General features: G+C 43.9%; 1 protein-coding gene across 1 annotated transcript; it reads left to right on the forward strand.

The window, feature by feature from the left end:
• Positions 1-2625: 2625 nt before the first annotated feature.
• Positions 2626-12250, forward strand: LOC106537722 (uncharacterized). Its single transcript, XM_087714407.1, has 4 exons — positions 2626-2759; positions 4050-4151; positions 10024-10087; positions 11956-12250. The coding sequence occupies exons 1-4, from the start codon at positions 2626-2628 to the stop codon at positions 12082-12084; spliced, it is 429 nt and encodes a 142-aa protein (XP_087570533.1). The 3' UTR covers positions 12085-12250.
• The last annotated feature ends 9112 nt before the right edge of the window (positions 12251-21362 follow it).

The following is a 21362-nucleotide window of genomic DNA, read 5'->3' on the forward strand; positions in this document are numbered from 1 at the left end:
TGCTCCTGCCGCCGCCACCGCCATATCTGTCATCGGACATTGGCAATCATGTTGGCAATCCTATTTTTATCAACAGCCATCACAAAAGTGGTGTTGACTTTTGTCCAAATCGGTCCTTAGATTTTGAAGCCATGATGTTCTTCTTTTGCCTGGACCCCATTTGCCTTCAATTTTTCCCTGCAAGATGAAGTGAAGTATAGCCATATTTTTACAGACTACAGAATAGTAGAGTTGGAAGGGACCTTGGAGGTCTTCTAGTCCAACCTCCTGTTCAAGCAGGAGAACATTACAAAATGAGAAAACAACAGAATTGTTGGAGGTCCTCTAGCCAACCCCCCTATTCACTGGGTGTCGCATTCCATGTACGAAATATTCTAATTTGATAGTATTGTGTGTTTTCCCAGATTCATAGATTCCATGTTCTAATTCGTAGTTTTGGGTTTATCATGTTTCTAGCAGACCAGGAGATTCTTAGCACCCCTGCCCTATTTAAGGGGCATCCATACTTGGGGGCCATTCTTAGGTTTTGCTGCCATTTGCATGATTTCTCTGGGAAATAGATAACATAGTAGTCTTCCCTTTGCTTCCTACACAGCTGTGCACACATTTTCCAAGTGGCTGCCACCACACCATGTGCCATTTGCCATTTGCCAACCTTTGGAGCCATCTTTGAACAACTTCAGGGTTTCCCATAGCTTCAATGAGCCTCGCTGTGGCAGCCCTGAAGATTTTCAAAGATCCCTGAGACTGTTCTTCTGAAGCCATTCTGACCATTGAGGCAGTGGTGGGTTCCGGATCCCGTCGCTGGTATGCTGCGCAAGAGGCCAGGCATCCTAGTCGGGCATGTGCACTGTGCAGGCATGCTCACGCCAACACCCTGTGACTCCCAACTGCCCAGCAGAGGTCGTGCAGGTGCCACACGCTGTGCGCGCGTGTGCAATTGGCCTAGTCGTATTACAAACAGCTATGGAACGCGGATGGGAGGGTGGGCCAAACAAGCCACCATACTGCGGCTGCTGCTCCTGGCTACAATCAGTATGGCTGTACTGGGCCGTACCACCCGGAACCCACCACTGCAATGAGATCTTCTCCACCTTCAGTTGATATTGGTGAGCCAACTGCCACTCACCAGGCTTGTTGGTCCCCAGGAGGTACTTGATTCCCTCTGACCCTCCATTACAGCATAAAAGCCATACTGGATAGGGGGCCACGAATCTGCCACACAGGGATCCACTGTGGGGGTTCCAGGCTCCCCCTAAGAGACCCATTAATGAGATCTAGCTATCCCTATTCCCAAGCTTTGTCTTATGAATGCTCCAGGAGTTATCTAATACACATTCTATTTGCTCCAGGCATCCCCAGAGGGTGGTTCCTACTGGCTCAGACCAGTTCGGCCGAGTGGGTAGTAACTCTGCCCATGCATCCGAACTGGTTCTACAGTGCCACCATCTTGTTTTTTGCTTCTGCGCATGTGCAGAAGCAATTTTTTAAACTACTGTGCATGCATACACACACCTGAAGCACTTCCTTGAGTGAACTGACAGTAAAAGAATCCGGAACTCACCCCTGGTCATCTCTCTTCCTAACTTCTAGCTGAGGTCTGCACATTTTGTCTAACTCTTTCTTACTTTTATCAGCTTTCTAACCACCCAGAATTGGGTTTTACACATACATAGAGGTTGTATTCAGCCAGTTTGGATCGGTTCGGATGAACCAGTAGCGGAAATTTTGAGTAGTTTGGAGAACTACCTCTGGTTGGCCCTGCCCTCCTGCTCCCATCATATCCTGTCCTGTATTATCATTTTTTTAGCTCAGCTGATTCATGCAGCAGCTCAGCTCAACAGAGCTGACACCAAGGGTGGTCTTTGAGTGTTGCATGTACATGTGAAATGCAAAGCGTGTTCTCATAGAACCGGTAGGGAAAGATTTGGAATCCCACCATTGCAGGTAAATATTTCCTGTGAATAAGCAGTTTTTGTTCTTGTCGGACAGATTCCATAATAGAACAGAACAGAACAGAACAGACAGGGTTGGAAGGGACCTTGGAGGTCTTCTAGTCCAACTCCCTGCTCAAGCAGGAAAGCCTACACCACTTCAGACAAATGGCTATCCAACATCTTCTTAAGGACTTCCAATGTTGGGGCATTCACAACTTCTGGAGGCAAGCTGTTCCACTGATTAATTGTTCTAACTGTCAGGAAATTTCTCCTCAGTTCTAAGTTGCTTCTCTCCTTGATTAGTTTCCACTCATTGCTTCTTGTCCTACCCTCAGGTGCCTTGGAGAATAGTTTGACTCCCTCTTCTTTGTGGCTGCCCCTGAGATATTGGAGCACTGCTGTCATGTCTTCCCGGGTCCTTCTTGTGTTTTAGCCTCCAGTCCCCTAATCATCTTTGTTGCTCTTCTCAACAGTCAGGCTTCCTGATTTACTTTCAAGTGCGTGTCATCACCTGGCTTTATTTTAGCAGACAGCCCATCAAAGAGAAGGACTAGGAGAAACTTGACCATCCCAGAGTATTGAAGCCTCATCCAGAACTCGGGATGGGAGATCATCTGGTCCCAGGTTTCATGTTGGCAGCTCGATGTTCACACTGTCCAATTCTCCCCACAGGTTCCTAGGTTGAAACATGTGGGCCTTCCAGCTCTGGATCTTCTTCTGCAGCCTGATTGGGCCTCTGCAAGACGTTGTAAAAGAAAATTCCCCGTGGGGAATTTTATTTATTCTTTTGCAAAGTCATCAGCAGAGCAGCTGCAAACAAATGTAAGGAGGACTCTTGGCTTGATTTGCAGTGTCCGAGGAAAATCCTTGTTTTCTGCTTTTTTTCCTGTCACAAAGGTGCTTTTTTCAAGAAGCAACTGGATTTTCTGGTTTGTTCTTTGAAGACGTTTTGCTTCTCATCCAAGAAGCTTCTTCAGCTCTGACTGGATGGGGGAAATAGAAGGATTTATACTCCTTGCAGAGAGCTGGTCATTTGCATCCTTTTAGAGGGTCATTGAAGCATTTACAGGTTTGTCTTTGTCCTCAGGGTCACGTGAGTGGTGCAAATGGGGATGGAGCCTTCTTCATGTCTGCACTGGCATTGTGCTATGTACCCCAAGGATAAAACACCCAGACACAAACCGAGCAACGTGGTATTGGCAGTACAATGCAATGAGACATGTGCAGATTGTAAACTGGGGAAACAAAACAGCCATTTTATAAATGCATGCCTCAACATAGGAGAACAAACCCACCAGATTCAACCATCTATCTGCATTTAAAAGGAAAACGGCCACTCTTTCAAAGACTCTTTCCCTCCATTGTTTCTTGTCCTGCCCTCAGGTGCTTTGGAGAATAGCTTGATTCGCTCTTCTTTAGGGCAGCCCCTGAGTTATTGGAAGACAGCTATCATATCTCCCCTAATCTTTTCACGAGACTAGCCGGGTACCTGTTCTTCATACCATGTTTCCCTAAAAATAAAACTTCCCCAGACAGGCATTATTGCCAGTTTAGTGAGCAAAAAAATTGGGGGTTAGTGGGATGACGACGATGACGTCTATGGGGTCCTTGGTGCTCTCTGAATTTGGTTGCATTCTTGCAGACATTTCATTACCCAACTAGGTAACATCATCAGTGCTAGGGGATCCTCTGTGCTAGCTGATGATGTTATCGAGTTGGGTAAAGAAATGTCTGCAAGAAAACAGACCCACAAAGATCAGATTGGTAGCGTTTGATTATTTGCCCAGTGGTGCCATGATCTGCAGGACCCCTGCCCAATATTCCAATGATTCTTCAGCCAAGCTAAATCCAGATCTGACCCACCTGGCTGTGGGGCAGCTTCTTACTTGGGGCTGATCTTTTGCTCGAAAAACTCAGACTCTGAATTTCAAGCATGGCAGAGGGCACTGTTTCTTAGTCTCTGCCATCTTACCAAGTGTGGACCTCAACCCCCAGGATTCTTCAGCCAGAATTCTGTTCCATTTTGAGTGCTGAACTCCACCCATCTTAGTTTCCAAGTTTGAAAAATGTTGATGTGGAGTATTAGCCTCTCTTCCTCTGCCTCCTTTTCAGATGTCAGGGTGTTTCTTCAGAATTTGCTGATAAAGTCTCACCTCCTGCTCATTCACAAGGACATCTCCCGCACAAAGGACATCTGGAGCACTGGGTCAAGGAGTAAGTAAACCAGAGGTGCCAACCTCATCTTTGTTCTTTTCTTTTTGGTGGGAGCTGAAGTGGAGCAGCTCCTTAAGGACTTGAAACTTCCTTGAGGCTGGTTATATCTGTTGTGCAACTTTAATTAATTATACAAAATTGTTGTCTCCCATGGATGGATGGATGGATGGTGGATGGAGAATGATGGATAGATACATGGATGATGATGGATTGATGGAGGATGAAGGATGATGGAGGGAGGATGGTAGATTGGTGGATGGGTAGATCCATGAAGAATGGATGAATGAAGGAATGGATGAATATTAGAGCTGAGGATGACAGATGGATGGATGGGTGGAATGGAGAAAGGGAGAGGTAGATAGATGTGTGTGTGGGGGTGGGTGGGTGGGGTGGGGGGTGGATTGATGGGTGGATGGATGGATGGATGGATGAAGGATGGAGGATGATAGATGGATGGATGGAGGAGGAGGATGGATGGACGATGGAGGATGGAAGATGATGGATGGATCGATGGAATGGAGGATGATAGAGATGGATGGGTGGGTGAATGAGTGGGTGGAAAGGTGGAAGGGGGTATGGGTGGAATGGGTAGAGGATGGAGAATGACGGATGGATGGATGGCGATGGATGAAGATGAAGGATGATGGATGGAGGATAATGGATGACAATAGATGGGCGGAGGGGAAGATGGAAATCAAACCATCCTCCTCCAAATCCTACTATTAAAAAAGGACATTCCATGGCCCAATCCTACAAAGCTCTGGGAGCTGCAAAAGTCCCTCTGGGCACCCTCAGAAGAGGACTAAGAGACAATAAATCAAGGGTAGTAGAAACGCTACTAGAACCTGCAGCCGGGCTTCAAAAGTGGAGTTGCAGCTACCACCTTGACTTTTTTGACAGTCTCCAGGGGATGCTCCTGTCCTGGGTCAGCCCTGTCCTGGCCCAACAGAGCATCATGTTGCAGGACACCTGCTGACCTCTGCAGAGCTACAAGAAGAAGTTGGGGCCAAGGAGCTGCCTCTCCTGGCCCTGGCAGTCCCATCTCTTGCATCATCCGGCACACGTGTCCTTCTGCCTTTACCCCAGATAATGCCACCTGGTCCTTGGATGGATGGCTGGCAAGGCAGGGCCTTCTCTGATCCCTTGGCTGCTTCACCTGATTTGCCAGCCCAGCAGTGAGGGCAAGAAGCCCTGTCTCATACAACAGGGATGGGTAATGACCTTCAGAGAAGAAGGCAAACAGAGCTTGTAATCTCAGGCACAAAACAACAAAGCCCAAAGAAGTAGGAACAGTCCCTACTTCTGAGTACACAGCGGTTTGCTTGAATTGGCCCAGAAGCCAGAAGAAGCAGCCAGGGGATCCCACAAAGAGGCCATTCTTCCCTGCATTGCCTTGAAGGGGGAACGGATGCCCTAAGAGCAGCTTTCTCCAGCCAGCCTCTGGTGTCCCTGCCCTGCAGTGCTTGATTAAGAAACATGATGGGTCTTTATGGATCACAATCATTGCCTTAGCGCAGCAAAGGCGAACCTTTTTGTAAAGGCGTCCCAAAATTGTGTGTGTATGGCCGCTCTATCATGCATGCATACCTATATCCACAATGGAATGCGTCCTACCCATCTGCGCATGCATGCATGACCCCTGCCCCACGCATGCGTGCACAACCCCCCACGCACAGTGGAGAGTTTTCGCCCTCCCCAGGCTCTGGAGGCTTTCCTGAAAACACTTTCCGGTGAAAACAGCTTCCCCTTGCCACCCGGAAGCCTGAAAATCAGAGCTGATGGATCAAGTGCCGGCAAATATGGCTCCACATACCACCTGTGGAGGTCACAGGTTCGTCATCATGCCCTGAGCATCTTAGAGAAGGAATACCCCAGCACAAAACTCAATGAAGCCCCCAGTCTCCTTGTGCCAATAATCATGTCTCCTTGGAGTCTCCAGACCCACTGGCAGAAGCCCCTCTTTGGGGTTTTTCAAAAGAGGATGAAGGGAGGGAGCCACCTAGAACCTAGAATGAAGGAGGAAATTTCCTGTTCTATATAAACTATACAGAGAGAGATATGAAAAAGATAGATTATAGATGATATAGCTGACATATACTTAGGGTGACCAGACATCCCGCATCTGGCGGGACAGGCATGCCTTTTCATAAGTTTTCCTGCGTCCCGGCCGTTCTAAAAAAAACCCGCTTTATTTTGGCACTCGCAGCTCGCTCGCTCCCCCGCCTATCTGCTGCCGCTCACATGGGCTGGGTACTGTAGTGAGTGAGTGGGCGGATGGGCGAGGGAGCGAGTGAGCCCCTCATTCATTCCCCTGCCCATCCGCTGCCGCTTGCATGGGCTGGGTACTGTAGTGTGTGAGTGGACGGATGGGCAAGGGAGCGAGTGAGCCGCTCATTCATTCCCCTGCCCATCTGCTGCCGCTCGCATGGGCTGGGTACTGTAGTGAGTGAGCGGGTGGATGGGCGAGGGAGCAAGTGAGTCGCTCATTCGTTCCCCTGCCCATCCGCTGCTGCTCGCATGGGCTGGGTACTGTAGCGTGTGAGCGGGCGGATGGGCGAGGGAGCGAGTGAGTCGCCTCATTCGTTCCCCCGCCCATCCGCTGCCGCTCGCATGGGCTGGGTACTGTAACATGTGAGCGGGCGAATGGGCGAGGGAGCGTCTCGCCTTTCCAGCCCCACTTCCACCCGGACAAGCCATGGGAAAGCCTCCGCCTCTCCGAAAAGAGTCACCTGTGTGTGTGGCCCTCGGCGGGGTCTGGAATCGGAGCCTTTCCCCAAAGCATTCCTCGCGCACTTCGGGGGCCGGCGGGTGAGGCGAGGCAGCAGCCGGAGACTCCCCCGCGCGACCACTGTTCCCAAGGCAAGAAAACACCATGCAGCACTTTTCAACTCCCGCGCAGCCACAGTGATTTGTTGTGATGAGCACGGGGCGACTGGACTGACAGTAAGCCCCCGCCACCACCAGATTAACTGCTGCTGCCTCTTCCTCCTCCTCTAACAACACCGCCGGATTTGCTGCCTGGCGCTGCGGCTGAGGTGAAGCCGCCAAAGCTCCCGCCGTGCTTTTGAGGAGCCCTGAGGCCACGGGAGGCAGTAGGAAGGCGGCGGAGGGGCGGGAGCAGGAAAAAAGGCCTGATAGCTCCTCAAAAGCCTGGCAGCGGAGGAGGGGGCAGGGCAGGGGTAACGCGGTGCCCAGCTCAGGTGCTCCGAATGGAGGGGGAGGAAGCACCACTGCTACCATGGGCGGGAGTTTTGGCGGCTTCACCTCAGCGCCAGGTGGCAAAATTTTTAATCAAGAACACCCAACCCACCCCGCCCCACCTGCCAATGGTGTCCAGCTTTACCAATTTTAAAATCTGGTCACTTTATATATACTGTAGATGAAAGGTAAATTATATATATATATATATAATTACATACATACATACATACATACATACATACATACATACATACATACATACACACACATATACACATTTCTATCTATCTATCTGTCTGTCTGTCTGTCTGTCTGTCTGTCTGTAATCTATATGTAATTAGTGTCACAACCCCTGGTATGCCCAAATATGGGAGGAAGCTTACTGCTTCCATTCTCTGTCTATCAGCTCGTCACAAGAGACCATCCAGACAGAAACCCAATATTTTTACTGTTGCCTTTGTTACATTTGTGTTGTATTTGTGCTGATAAATAAATAAAGGGAGACTAGTATAGATCTATTTCAAGCTATTTAGTTCTCATCAGCTAGCCATACCTTTACTGGGATTCGAACCTGGGCTGTATTACATATTAGGCAGATGTGTTAACCACTAAGCCACAAGGTTCTCCTCCTTTATCAGCTGAGCCAGGGAAATAGGTATGTAATTAATGTCACATTAGTGCTGATAAAGGAGAACCTTGTGGCTTAGTATATATATATATATATGGATATGTATATAGATAGATAGATATGGATATATAGATAGATAGATAGATAGATAGATAGATAGATAGATAGATAGATAGATAGATAGATAGATATAGATAGATAGATAGAGATAGATAGATAGATAGATAGATAGATATAGATATAGATATAGATATAGATATAGATATAGATATAGATATAGATATAGATATAGATATAGATATAGATATAGATATAGATATAGATATAGATATAGATATAGATATAGATATAGATATAGATATAGATATAGATATAGATATAGATATAGATATAGATATAGATATAGATATAGATATATAGATATGATATAGAGATAGAGATAGAGATAGAGATATAGTTAGTTAGTTAGTTAGTTAGTTAGTTAGTTAGTTAGATGTAGATGTGTATGTGTATATGTATATATATGTATGTATGTATATATATGTATATGTATGTATGTGTATGTATGTGTGTGTATATATATATATATATATATATATATATATATATATATATATATATATATATATATATATATATATATATATATATATATATATATATATATATATATATATGACAGAGATATGATATGAGAGAGAGACTATCTATCTATTTCTATCTAGATAGAAATAGGTAGATAGATGATAGACAGACAGACACAGAGAGGCAAGATAGATAAAGATAGACAGACAGACAGACAGACAGACAGACAATGGATGGATTGATGGATCAATGGACTGATGATAGGAGAGAAAGAGGGAGGAAGCTGAGGAAGGGGCAAAGGCTGGACTTCCATATCTTGCCTTGATGTAATCTCTTCTGCCAAGGCACCCAGTGGGCCAATCTGATCCGCAGCACTTGGCAGGGATCCCGCTAGGGAGAAAAGGTGCTTTTGATAGTTTGTGTACTTAAGCTTTTCTGCCTTAAGCAATGTCCCTGTGATCTGGAGAATTCTGGGAGTTGAAGTCCACAAGTCTTAAAGTTGCCAAGTTTGGGGACCCCTGATCTAACGCTTCACTGGTAGAGCCAGTTTGTTCTACTGGTTAAGGCACTAATTTAGAAAGCAAGAGATCAGGAGTTCTAGTCCTGCCTTAGGCATGAAAGGCAGCTGGGTGACTTTGGGCCAATCACTAAGAGACAGTGAGTTATAGTTCCATCTTAGGCATTAAAACCAGTTGGGTGATTTTGGGCCAATCACCAGGAGACAGTGAGTTCTAGTCTCTCTTTAAGCATAAAAGGCAGCTGGATGACTTTGGACCAATAACCCAGAGATGGGGAGTTCTAGTTCCATCTTAGGCATGAAAGCCAGTTGGATGATTTTGGGCCAATCATCAGGGGCAGGGAGTTTTATTCCCACTTTAGGTATCCTTCTCTTCCTCCTTCTTCCTTCTCTTTCTCCTCCTCCTCCTCCTTCTCTCCACAAATCCCACTCCCTTCTACCACTGATGATGTTCCCTAGTTGGGTCATGAAACATCTGCAAGAAAACAGCCAAGCTCAGAGAACACCAAGGATCCCTCAGTCTTCCCCCTGCTCCTCCCATTTTCCTTCTATGCCCTCCATTCCACAAACCCCATTCCTTACCAGCACTGATGACATTCCCTAATAGGGTCAAGAAACATCTGCAAGAAAACCTCCAAACCCAGAGATCCCCAAGGACCCCACAAACCCTTTACAGAAACCAGTAACTCCCAATAGCTACAGTAGATGTTCCTTGCTAATTAATCTGTCCATATTAACTTCACCTATTTAAAAGCCATGCTTCGTCAGTTGCTGCCTAGATGTCGAAAAGGCTTAAGTCATGTTTGGTTTTATTGTCCTAGAGTTTGCTGGGGGGGGGGTCAGGGAGGAAAGAGGGCCAAGGCAGGTGGGCCTGGGGATTTGGTCTTCTACTTACAAGCAAACCAGCCCTTCTTCCTTCCAATCTTTGCTTGCTTCTGCAGCCTGCAAATAGCTAAAGCGAAGGCCATTGTAAAAACGGTCCTCTCAGCATCCCTGCCCAGATTGGTAAGTAGCTGGCAAACCGTAGCTGGGGATGGCAGCAGAGATGGCACTGGGAAAGCCTGGCAAGGAAGCAGCTCATCTGGTCCTGTTTTCTTCCACAAAATCCTTGAAGGCATCTATCTACAGTTCTCAAGAGACCTCTTGATGTCTCCATCGGACAATGGATCTGGAAAGTTGGAAGGAATAGATCCGAGCACATCAAAATCATGAAGGGGTTCATCCATGGGATAGAATGCCCTGGGACATCCAAAGGAGTGGGCAAAAAAGTCAAGATGGTGGCTGCAAGCATGGTCTTCTATGGGCATTGTATGTACAGGTAGTCCTCGATTTACAACAGTTCATTTATTGACCGTCTGGCACTGAAAAAAAAGGAAATTAGAACCATTTTTCTCATTCACAACCATTGCAACATCTTTGTGGTCACTTGATCAAAATTCAGAGGCTCGGCAACTGGCATATACTGGCATGTACTATAAACCGTGTTTATAAATTAATTCACTTAACAACTGCAACAAGAAAGGTTGTAAAACAGAGCAAAATTAACTTAATACCTGTCTCGCTTACCAACAAAAATGTTGGGCTCAATTGTGGTCGTAAGTCAAGGATTACCTGTACAGTGTAGAATGGCATGATGGCTTCCATCAGTGGCTTCCAGGCACCATAAGGACTGGAATTTGATAATTTTGTCATAATTTAATCAGGTTGGCTGGGAGGTAGGCAAGGGAGAGTCCTCTCTGTGGTTGTTGGCAATTATTGGGGAGGGGGCTTGGTTTTAAGAATGAGCCATGGGAACTTTTATTTCACTTTTTTGAAAACTGGGCTCCATACACTGAACCAGGATAATAAAAGTGATGAACCTCGATAAATAAAATTAAAAATATTCTAAGAATAATGGTGATGGAACTATCAGAGGTGATAAAAAGACAAAAGAATAATAAAACACCAAGAGCAGATGGATTACTTTCAGAAGTTTATGAACACTTACAAGATCTACTAACTTGCCAATGTTAAAGGTTTATAAAGAAGTACTATTAGAAGCTAAGAAACCAAATTCATGGATAGAAGCAAACATTACATTAATCCTGAAAGAAGACACAGATTTAACATAGATAAAGAACTATAGGCCTATATCACTATTAAATGCAACTACAAAATATTTGCATCAATAATAGCAGAAAGACTAAAAAAATTGTTGAATGAATTCATCCACCCAGATCAAAATAGATTTTTATTCAAAAGACAAATTAAGAACAATGTAAGATTAATTTTAGACCTGCTGAAATATTATGAAGTACACTCTGAAAAACAAATGTCATTGATCTTTTTAGATGCCCAGAAAGCATTCGATAATGTAAATTGGCAATGTATGTTATCTCACTTTTTTGAAAACTGGACTCCATACAGGAAACCGAAGTCAGACCCCTGAATCGGGATAATAAAAGTGATAAACCTGGACAAATAAAATTTAAAAATTCTGATTTTTAAAATTGAAAAGGGGATAAACTACTAAACTGAAAAAGTTTTCAGATTTGGTCAAGAGATCCGTGCCAAAAGTGGGCATCCATTAACCAAAAGTCAGACCTGGTGGGTGTTCCATCCCTGGAGGTTTTTAAGAAAAGGCTGTACAGTCATTTGTCTAAAATGGTATAGGATCTCCTGCCTGAGCAGGGGACTGGACTATAAGACCTCCAATGTCCCTTCCAACTCTGTTCTGATTCTAGGATTTCATTCTAGTATCCTGGAGATATGGATAGTCCACAGAACCTCTTTTCCCCTTCAGTTAGTCCAAGAGATGCCCAGTCCGACGTCTCTGTTCAACCTGGACTCCATTTTTTGCATTGGTCACATTAATCCTTCCTGCTTCCTTTCAGCTTTGTGAAACGCTGCAGCGGCTCCTGCAAATCATAAGGTTCAATTATCTCTTCACGGCAGATGGTGAGTTCTTGACAATGGAAAAAGATATTGTGGCTCGGGGTTGTGGGCTCCTTGGGGCTCTCTGAGCTTGGTTGTTTTCGTGCAGACTTTTCATGATCTAGCTAGGTAACATAATCAGTGGTAGAAGTAAGGTAGGAGAATTTCCAGGGAGGAGGAGAAGGAGAAGGAGGAGGATTGTGAGATCCTTGTTGCTCTCTGGGCTTGATTGTTTTCATGCAGACATTTCATGTTCTAACTAGATAAAATCATCAATGCTAGAGGGAATAAGGATTGCTCAGTGTTTATATACATTGCCCTACCAATGTTCTCCCCTCTGTGGGAGCTTAAAGAAGTCAAAGGGGCACCCATGATCCGATCTCCTTGTTAAACACATGATAAAAAGGGGTGGAGCTTTACCATGGTGACAGCATCTCGACTCAACTGCAGGCACCCATCCCACTGAAGGAGGGTTGAAATCACAATTGTGACTCTCCCCTCTCCATACACACCATATTTGTGTTGAAAGGAACAGGGCACAAACCCCATTCTGGAATTTCCTTATAGATCTTTTCGGCCAGATTGGCATCAGAATTGGGTTGGAGTCATAAATAAGATGAAAAAAATGAGATTTTAAGGGAACAATGAGAATTATTAATCCATGGAACAGAAGTTGCCTCCAGAAGTTGTGGGTGCTCCATCACTGGAAGTTTTTAAGAAGAGATTGGACAATTATTTGTCTGAAGTAGTTTAGGATCTCCTGCTTGAGCAGGAGGTTGGACTAGAAGACCTCCAAGGTCCCTTCCAACTCGGTGATTCTGTTGTTATTCTGTTTTATTCTGTTATTCTGCTTTGAGGATGGCAAATGTCCAGAACTTAATCAAAGAAGCTAGCTAGATGTAGGCGAGTTGCTAATTTTCACAAACACACACACTTACATTTTTTTTTTGCATATTGTGTAATGTGCTTTGTTATGCCTTTCCCTGGTCAAACATGTGCAATGCTTTGCAAAGGATTTTCTAATTATTTGTTGCACATAATCAGTGACGTGCAGTGAGGTTTATGGCTGGTGAGGCAGCAATTTTTTTTAGACTTGTGGACTTCAATTCCCAGAATTCCACAGCCAGCCATGCTCAGTTCTGATTTAAAGCGACAGCATTTGTTTTTCTCCTTTGCTAAATAAGTTTCCTTCTTTCTTTTTATTTTTCTTCTCCCTTCCCCTACTTCCTCCCTCTCTCCCTCCCTCCCTCCCCCTCTCTCAAACACAACACACACACACACAGACACACACACACAAACTTGTACCAGGATTCAGAAAATTTAGGTTTTCTTCCACAGCCCATGTTAGCAATACCACTAGCAGCATTTTGGCTGGCAGGTATAAGTAGAAGTGGAAATTCATTCTACTGAAAACATTGTTTTTGCTTATGATTGGATAATTAAAATTTCAGAAGACCCAAAGGCATAGTATTAGAGTGTTACATAGTGCATAAACTAAAGAACTGTCTCAATATGCTCCCTCCCCCCCTCTCAAACACACACAGACACAGACACACACACAGACACACACACACACACACAAAGTTGCACCAGGAGGATGAAGTTTGAATTCCTCCCCCTCCCTGCAACCCACATGTACTTTTTCCAGCTGTTTCAGAGAGGATTTCAACTCTGCTCTAGCCTGCCATCATGAAAAGAAAAAAAATGTAAAAGGAAAAAGGCAAGAGCTGAGGTCAGTCTGGGCTAGTTGCTGCCAGAGTCACCATGTGGATGACTCTGCTTAACTGTTTAAAAAAGCCTCTAAAAAATGCCCTCTACAAGAGGCATTCAGAGCGCTGCTGGAGGGCCAGTAACTCTGAGTCAGACCGAGCACTGATGAGAGCCTATGTCAGAGCCTATCTCATGGCAATACGGGCGGCGAAATGTGCGCATTTTGCCGCTCTTATTGCGTCCGCTGAATCGCACCCAGCCGCCTTGTTTAGGATAACCCGCTCCCTCTTGAAAGGGAGGGACGCGGAGGACCCTTTACAAGGTAGAGCTGAGGAGTTTGTTCAGTTTCTAGCGGACAAAGTTGCTCGGATTCGGACAGACCTGGACTCCAATTGCTCAGAGCCAGCCGAGGTACCAGGGGAAGGTCTTGAGCGGAATTTATGGATTGAGTTTCAACTTGTCACGCCTGATGAAGTGGACAAGGCCATCGGGGCGGTGAGTGCCTCCACTTGTATACTGGACCCGTGTCCCTCCTGGCTGGTCGCGAACAGCAGGGAGGTGACACGTGGCTGGATCCTGATGATAGTCAACACCTCTCTTCGGGAGGGATCCTTCCCACTCCTCTTAAAGGCTGCGGTGGTGAGACCCCTCCTGAAGAAGCTGTCTCTGGATCCAGCCATCTTGAGTAACTACTGTCCAGTCTCCAAACTCCCCTTTGTAGGGAAGGTTGTTGAGAAAGTGGTGGCCTTTCAACAATGGCGGTCCTTGGATGAAACCGATTATCTGGATTCCTTTCAGTCTAGATTCAGGCCTGGCTACAGCACAGAAACTGCTTTGGTCGCGCTGATCGATGATCTCTGGAGAGCCAGGGATAGGGGCCATGCCTCTATCCTAGTGCTCCTTGACCTCTCAGCGGCCTTCGATACCATCGACCATGGTATCCTTCTGCGACAGTTGCGGGAGGTGGGGGTGGGAGGCACCGTTCTTTGGTGGTTCTCCTCCTACCTCTCGGACAGGTCACAGTCGGTGTTGGTTGGAGGGCAGAGATCGACCCCTAGCCCCTCAATTATGGGGTGCCACAGGGTTCGGTCCTGTCCCCCCCTCCTATTTAATATCTACATGAAGCCGTTGGGTGAGATCATACGTCAGCACGGGATAAAATACCACCAATACGTGGATGATACACAGCTGTATCTGTCCGCCCCATGCCAACTCAGTGAAGCGGTTGAAGTGATGTGCCAGTGCCTGGAGGCTGTTAGGGTCTGGATAGGAATGAACAAGCTTGCGCTCAATCCCGACAAGACCGAGTGGCTATTGATGCTCCCTCCCAAATATGGTCCAGCTATTCCATCTCTCAGCCTGGGGGGTGAAATTATACGCCCCTCAGAGAGGGTTCGCAATTTGGGAGACCTCCTGGATCCGCAGCTGACTTTAGAACACCATTTGTCAGCTGTGACCAGGGGGACCTTTGCCCAGGTTCGCCTGGTGCACCAATTGCGACCCTATCTGGACTGGGAGGCCCTTTGGATAGTCACTCACGCCCTCGTGACCTCAAGACTGAACTACTGTAACACGCTCTACATGGGGTTGCCCTTGAAGAGTATTCGGAGACTTCAGCTTGTCCAGAATGCAGCAGTGCGAGCGATTGTGGGTGCACCTCGGTACACCCACGTTACACCTATCCTCTGCGAGCTGCACTGGCTGCCTACTGGTCTTCGGACTCGCTTCAAGGTGCTAGTCGTTACTTTTAAAGCCCTACATGGTATAGGGACCTGGGTACTTGAGAGACCGCCTCCTGACAATTACCTCCCATAGATCTATTAGATTCCACAGATTAGGCCTCCTCCGAATTCCATCTGCTGGCCAGTGTCGGCTGGCAACTCCCCGGGGGAGGGCCTTCTCTGTGGCTGCTCCGGCCCTCTGGAACGATCTCCCCATTGAGATCCGGACCCTCACCACCCTTCCGGCTTTCCACAAAGCCATTAAGACCTGGCTGATCCGGCTGGCCTGGGGCCTCTGAATCTCTTAGCCCCACTTAAGGGTATGACTGTTGTTGCTTTTTACTATGTGTTTATCTTTTTTATTTTTTATTTTGTATCTCCCTTCCTCTTTGATTGTTAGCCGCCCTGAGTCTCTCGGGAATAGGGCAGCATACAAACCAAATCAATCAATCAATCAATCAATCAATCAATCAAACACACACACACACAGAGAAGTTGGATTGGACTTTCTCTCCTACCCCCTTCCCTCTCTCACTCACTCACTCTCAAACACACACACACAGACACACAAACACACAAAAGTTGGATTGGATATATTTTCCAATGGCTTGAAAGCAGCTCCTCTGCCATCCCCCCCCATTCCCCCCGCTTCCTTCCCCAAACATCTCCCCCATTGCAAATGCAGCCTGCTGTCTGGGAGGGAAATGCCTGGAACACAATAAAGCCCACCCATTCACCTCCTACTGGCTCCTACTGAGCCTTCCAAAGGAAAGAGGCTGGGGGAAAGTGTGTTCTACAGCATGGCTCTTTGCCTGGCTTCCTACCTCCTCCTGTGGTCTCCTCAGTGCTCACTTGTGCTCTCCCTCCTCAAGTGTAGTTTGATGGCAGGCAGAGCCACATTGCCTTTTCAAACTTGTAATCAGTGAAGCTGGGCTGGATTTTTATATAGTTTTATCCAGGTGTGTGTGTGTGTGTGTGTGAGAGAGAGAGAGAGAGAGAGAAAGAGAAAGAGAAATGGATGGGGCCTGGGGAGGAAGTCACTACACTTGGGGAGGAAGAGCACTAGTGAGCACTGAGGAGATCACAGGAAGAGGCAGAAAGCCAGGCAAAGAGCCATGTTGTTACACACACACTTTCCCCCAGCCCCGGAAGAATCCACTATGTAAAAATCTAGCCCAGCTTCACTGATTACAGGTTTGAAAAGGCAACATGGTCCTTCCATCCAGCCTTTGCCCAAAGCCCCGCACAGCACTAGGAGGATGAAGTTTGAATTCCTCCTCTTCCCTCCAACACACACATACCTTTTCCAGCTGCTTCAGAGAGGACTTCAACTCTGCTCTTGCCTTGGGTCCTCTGAAGAAACCCTGCTCTCGCTTCCTTCTCTTTGAGAAGCAAATGGGCTGCATGGTAGGGGAGGGTACCGGTATGGGGGTGTGGCCACACCTCAGTGGAACGAGTACGTAAAAGTACGGCAAATTTCTGGAACTGGTACGCCTGAAGAGGTGCGAACCGGCAGGAACTCACCTCTGGAAAGAAGCCAATATATATATGGGATCCATGACTATTGCTGCAATCCTGAAGAGATGTCATACTTTTACCATGCAGAAAGTTTAAAAAAGGAAAATTATTGCTAATGATGTAGAATTATGGTAGTGCCAATGGCGAATGTCTGTTCAGAAAGTGATTCAATGATTGAACTCTCACAGCTTTTCATGTGCTCCTTGAATACACATTCCAAATATTTCCTTTGCTGTTTTTTAATCAGATGAGTGGATAACATGATTTATTTTCAACATTATGTCCTTATAGTCCATTATTGTTAATGTTATTGTTATTGTGACTTTTGAACTTTTGAAAACATGTTTTGGAAGAATCTTTAAAAGTCGGCAAAGAAGTCTAGCCTTTCATGGTTCAGAAAATCTTCAATCAACCTAGAGAAATGAATGCACATATCTCAATCAAAGTTAGAATGAGATAAATATAACATAGTCCTATGCCTTCCCCAGCTGCTCACTTTCAGTTCTATCAGATAAATATAGACTAAAGTTTTATACTCATAATGACCATTCAATGATACTTTTTAAAAAAAACAGAAGACAAGACATCTAAATTTTCATATCTATTCTGACTGGATGTGGATGTGAGAAATAAATAATTTCACAATCTGAATTATGAATTAGAATTATTTGCGAATAAGGCAAACAGGTTTTGAATAAATTAGCTCCCACACATTTGTCAGGGTATAACATTTAGTTTTAAGATTTTTAATTAAAGATAGAAAGGCCCTAAAACCATTTAGTACACTCAAACATTTGCGTTCCCTGAGGTGAAGCTGAGAAATGGTTTACTGAAAAAAGAAGTGAGAATTCTTATTTGACCTGAAAATGACTTCTGAACAGTTAATGAGATTATCTACTGCCAGAATCAGTGATAAAGAGTTTTGACTGTGGGAGTGGTTGATTGACTACAAAAGTTGTGGAAATAGGACTTATTTGTACATACTGTAGTTTCCATACAGCAACCTTTTCCAATCTGACATCCTTCACATATTGTATAATGCCCATAATTTTATTTTGAGCAGAATTACTGCAGATTTTTTAGTTTTCCAATCATTATGTTGTTAATGACTGTACAACACATCCTTTGTAGAGCAAGTTTCTACTGTCATGTTATTCTGCAAAGGATCCAAATGCTCATGTTTTTCCCCAATATGTAAATAACCAAGATTTTTTGATGTCTTACATGATAATTACTGCTATAAATTTGATGTATCAAATAAATATGGAAATATAGCATTCCTAAATTAACCTTTAAGCAAAATAAGCAAAAAAATATGCTTATGAGACTAAGGGAAGAAAGGCTTCACATAGATTACTTTCCACTAGTTATTATGCTTTTAACACTTTCACTGCCAAATTCAAGTTTTTCTGTAATTATTGTGCCTTTATGTCTTGTCTGTTAAGCATTGGAAGGACTGTGGGGCATCACTGTTGTGTTGTAATTAGAAACACAGTTGGCTTTATTGGTAAATCAGTTGGCTTTGTAATCCATAAATGGTGCTAAGGTTTAACTCTGTCAGATGTTATAACTAATGTTATTTCAAACTTTCCCATGCTAGATAAATGGATATTGTTTTATGATTCTACCCCCTTGGAATTAGACATTAAATATATTGTTTATAACATTATTTAATAAATCTAGTAAATTCATATATCTGTCTCAAAAGGTCAGGCCATTTTTTATGTAGCAATGACATAATGTAATGTTTTGCTCTCATTTTGCAAAACTTTGGATGTTGCTATAATCAACATTCACATGTTGCTTTTCTTTCCTCTCACACATTTCTTTCAAGAAGTTTAGATGAATCCCATGGTTTTCAGATCCCATTTTATCCTCAAAACAACTATGAAGTAGAAAAGTGCACATAATTAAAAGTGTTCTTTTTAATAGATCAGCTCTGTTCAATAAGGATATGGATGATATATAAATTTGATCAATCAAGCAAGCAAACAAGCAAGCAATTTTGATCCAATGGGTTGGGATGAGGGAGAACACATACAACCATCATATACTAAGAAATGTAGACTTTGTAGATATCTTTCTCTGATTTATGAAGTTTAGCATAAGCAGATCAGATAAGCTGATTTGATCTGCTTTACCTGTTTGTAGCCCCAATCCAAGGTTTTAAATGCACTTTTTTCTGATGTCATTCCCCCCCCCCCTAAGTTTCCATCTCTATCATATATGGTCTTGTTTCAAACCTTATTTTGTGGATTTTGAGATAGAGGGAGAGAGAGAGAGAGGGACGGAGGGAGGGACGGAGGGAGAGAGAGATATTTTGTTTTTGTTTTGCTCTTACTCTTACCTTTGCTGCCATGTATTGCAAACAGAGTGTTTAAATTTATATCAATAGAATATACAGTATAATAAAAAAAATAGTCACAACATTGACTTGAGTGGCATATTATCAAGTCAGGATTCCATCATTCTAACCCATGCATTTTAATCCATGCATTTTAATTTACATAGCATTCTGGATCTCCTTTATAGCATTTGGCATTCACTCTATTATTAAATCTATTATTAAATTTGGGGGTTCATAGCTCCCTTATTCTAGTAATTCAAGGTAAGTAATAAAAAAATAGTTATTCTAACCTGTTCCTTCCCATTTTGACTTTAAAAACATCTTTGCTTCCAGGACACATACAGAGTCTGACTAGAACTCCTGGAAAGACTTGCAAAGCTTATTTTCTCAATTAAGCTACTTGCAGCTCATGACATTCTTTTATTACTGTTTGTTTATTTGTAGCTTCTACCATTTCCTGTGTGTTGGCCTTTACTCCTTTCCCTGAAAAATAAGAGGATAAAAACATGTTTTGAGAAATATAATTGAAAGGGTCTGTATGGAGGGATTGTTTCTATAATGAAGCTTTTCTCCTAGATTGTTCTTAGATTTTTAACATAGAACCTGTATCATTATAATATATCAGATTGCTCCTGATAAGTGGTTCTGGCTAAGATCGCTGCTGAGTGTATGCTGCATGATATTATAAGGTCATTCTTTCACTGGTAGATACATGTGTTGTTAATATGAAAAGGGCTTGATGGTGAGGGTCACCAGTTGCCAAAATAACAGAGGATTTCTATCAGTATGACTTCATTTATATAACTATATGATGTTACTGAACAGCATCAACTGAGAATCTGAAGTAATCAATGCATAGATGATATTCTCTTTCAATTTTATTTCTTTGCACTGATTTTAAGGAATCAGGTATTCACCCAACTGTTTGTGCATATAAAGGGTATGGCCATCCATCTTACAAAAATATGAATGTATGTAAATGGCATAAGATTAAATGAAACCAAGATAAACAATAAACAGAGAAGAATCAGCATATCACAATATAAAACAAGATTAAAATAGACAAAAACACAGAGCATTCAAACTCCCAAAGTGTTTTTGCAGATGTTATTTATTTAGAAGATTTATAAAGCTATTTATCTTGTACATGATAATCCTAGGTGGCTCACAGCAAAATTCCACAATAGAATAATTACAAACCCACAATACTCCACACAAAAATTATATTTCATCATTGCACTGTATTATCCCACCATCTCAACATCTATTGAGTTCCATCCCAGTCCATTGCCTGGATAACTTAATGTATAGTTTGTTATACTAATCAAACAAGAGGTGACTAATGTGTGAGTGACTATTCACAAGGTTCTATGTCTTTTAAAAAAGGTGCAATTGGTATACAAGGTGAAACTGTGCAAAGATCTCCTAACCATGCCACCTGCTCACTGATTCATAGGACCAGGAGTATACTAATTGTGAAAGAGTGCTATCCCATTGGGAGTCAAAAAAGAAAACTCACTGGGTCCCAGGGATCAACTCTTGCAAGCCACCCTATCTTGCAAGTGGTTGAAATCAGTAACTCCCCATCCAGGCTCTTACTACAGGCACTGGTTAAGTACTGGAACAACATACTCTGCCCAGCATTAGGTTGAAATATATAAATAGCAATATAGCAATAGCAGTAGACTTATATACCGCTTCATAGGCCTTTCAGGCCTCTCTAAGCGGTTTACAGAGAGTCAGCATATTGCCCCCAACAATCTGGGTCCTCATTTTACCCACCTCGGAAGGATGGAAGGCTGAGTCAACCCTGAGCCGGTGAGATTTGAACCGCTGACCTGCTGATCTAGCAGTAGCCTGCAGTGCTGCATTTAACCACTGCGCCACCTTGGCTCTTGTGATGATACCATACCTATGATGATGATACCATACCTATGATGATGATACCATACCTATGCTGTGAAATGTCATAACCTAGTGGCCTCATGTTGATGTTAGATATTAAATAGGACTTGCAAGACACTGGAGCATAAGTCATATCAGAAAGGCCAAGAGATGAACTTCTCTTACT

The sequence above is a fragment of the Thamnophis sirtalis genome, unplaced genomic scaffold (assembly GCF_051295495.1).
Source record: "Thamnophis sirtalis isolate CommonGarterSnake01/CBP01778 unplaced genomic scaffold, rThaSir2_p1.2 scaffold_4, whole genome shotgun sequence".
In the NCBI taxonomy this organism is placed as follows: Eukaryota; Metazoa; Chordata; class Lepidosauria; order Squamata; family Natricidae; genus Thamnophis; species Thamnophis sirtalis.

What these genes read in the sequence shown, in the direction of transcription:
- LOC106537722 (XM_087714407.1), top strand. Translation starts at nt 2,626, where the DNA reads ATGTGGGCCTTCCAGCTCTGGATCTTCTTCTGCAGCCTGATTGGGCCT. An exon ending in CTGGAGCACTGGGTCAAGGA is followed by an intron (nt 4,152 to 10,023) that starts GTAAGTAAACCA and finishes TTGCTTCTGCAG; the next exon opens with CCTGCAAATAGCTAAAGCGA. An exon ending in CAGCATCCCTGCCCAGATTG is followed by an intron (nt 10,088 to 11,955) that starts GTAAGTAGCTGG and finishes GCTTCCTTTCAG; the next exon opens with CTTTGTGAAACGCTGCAGCG.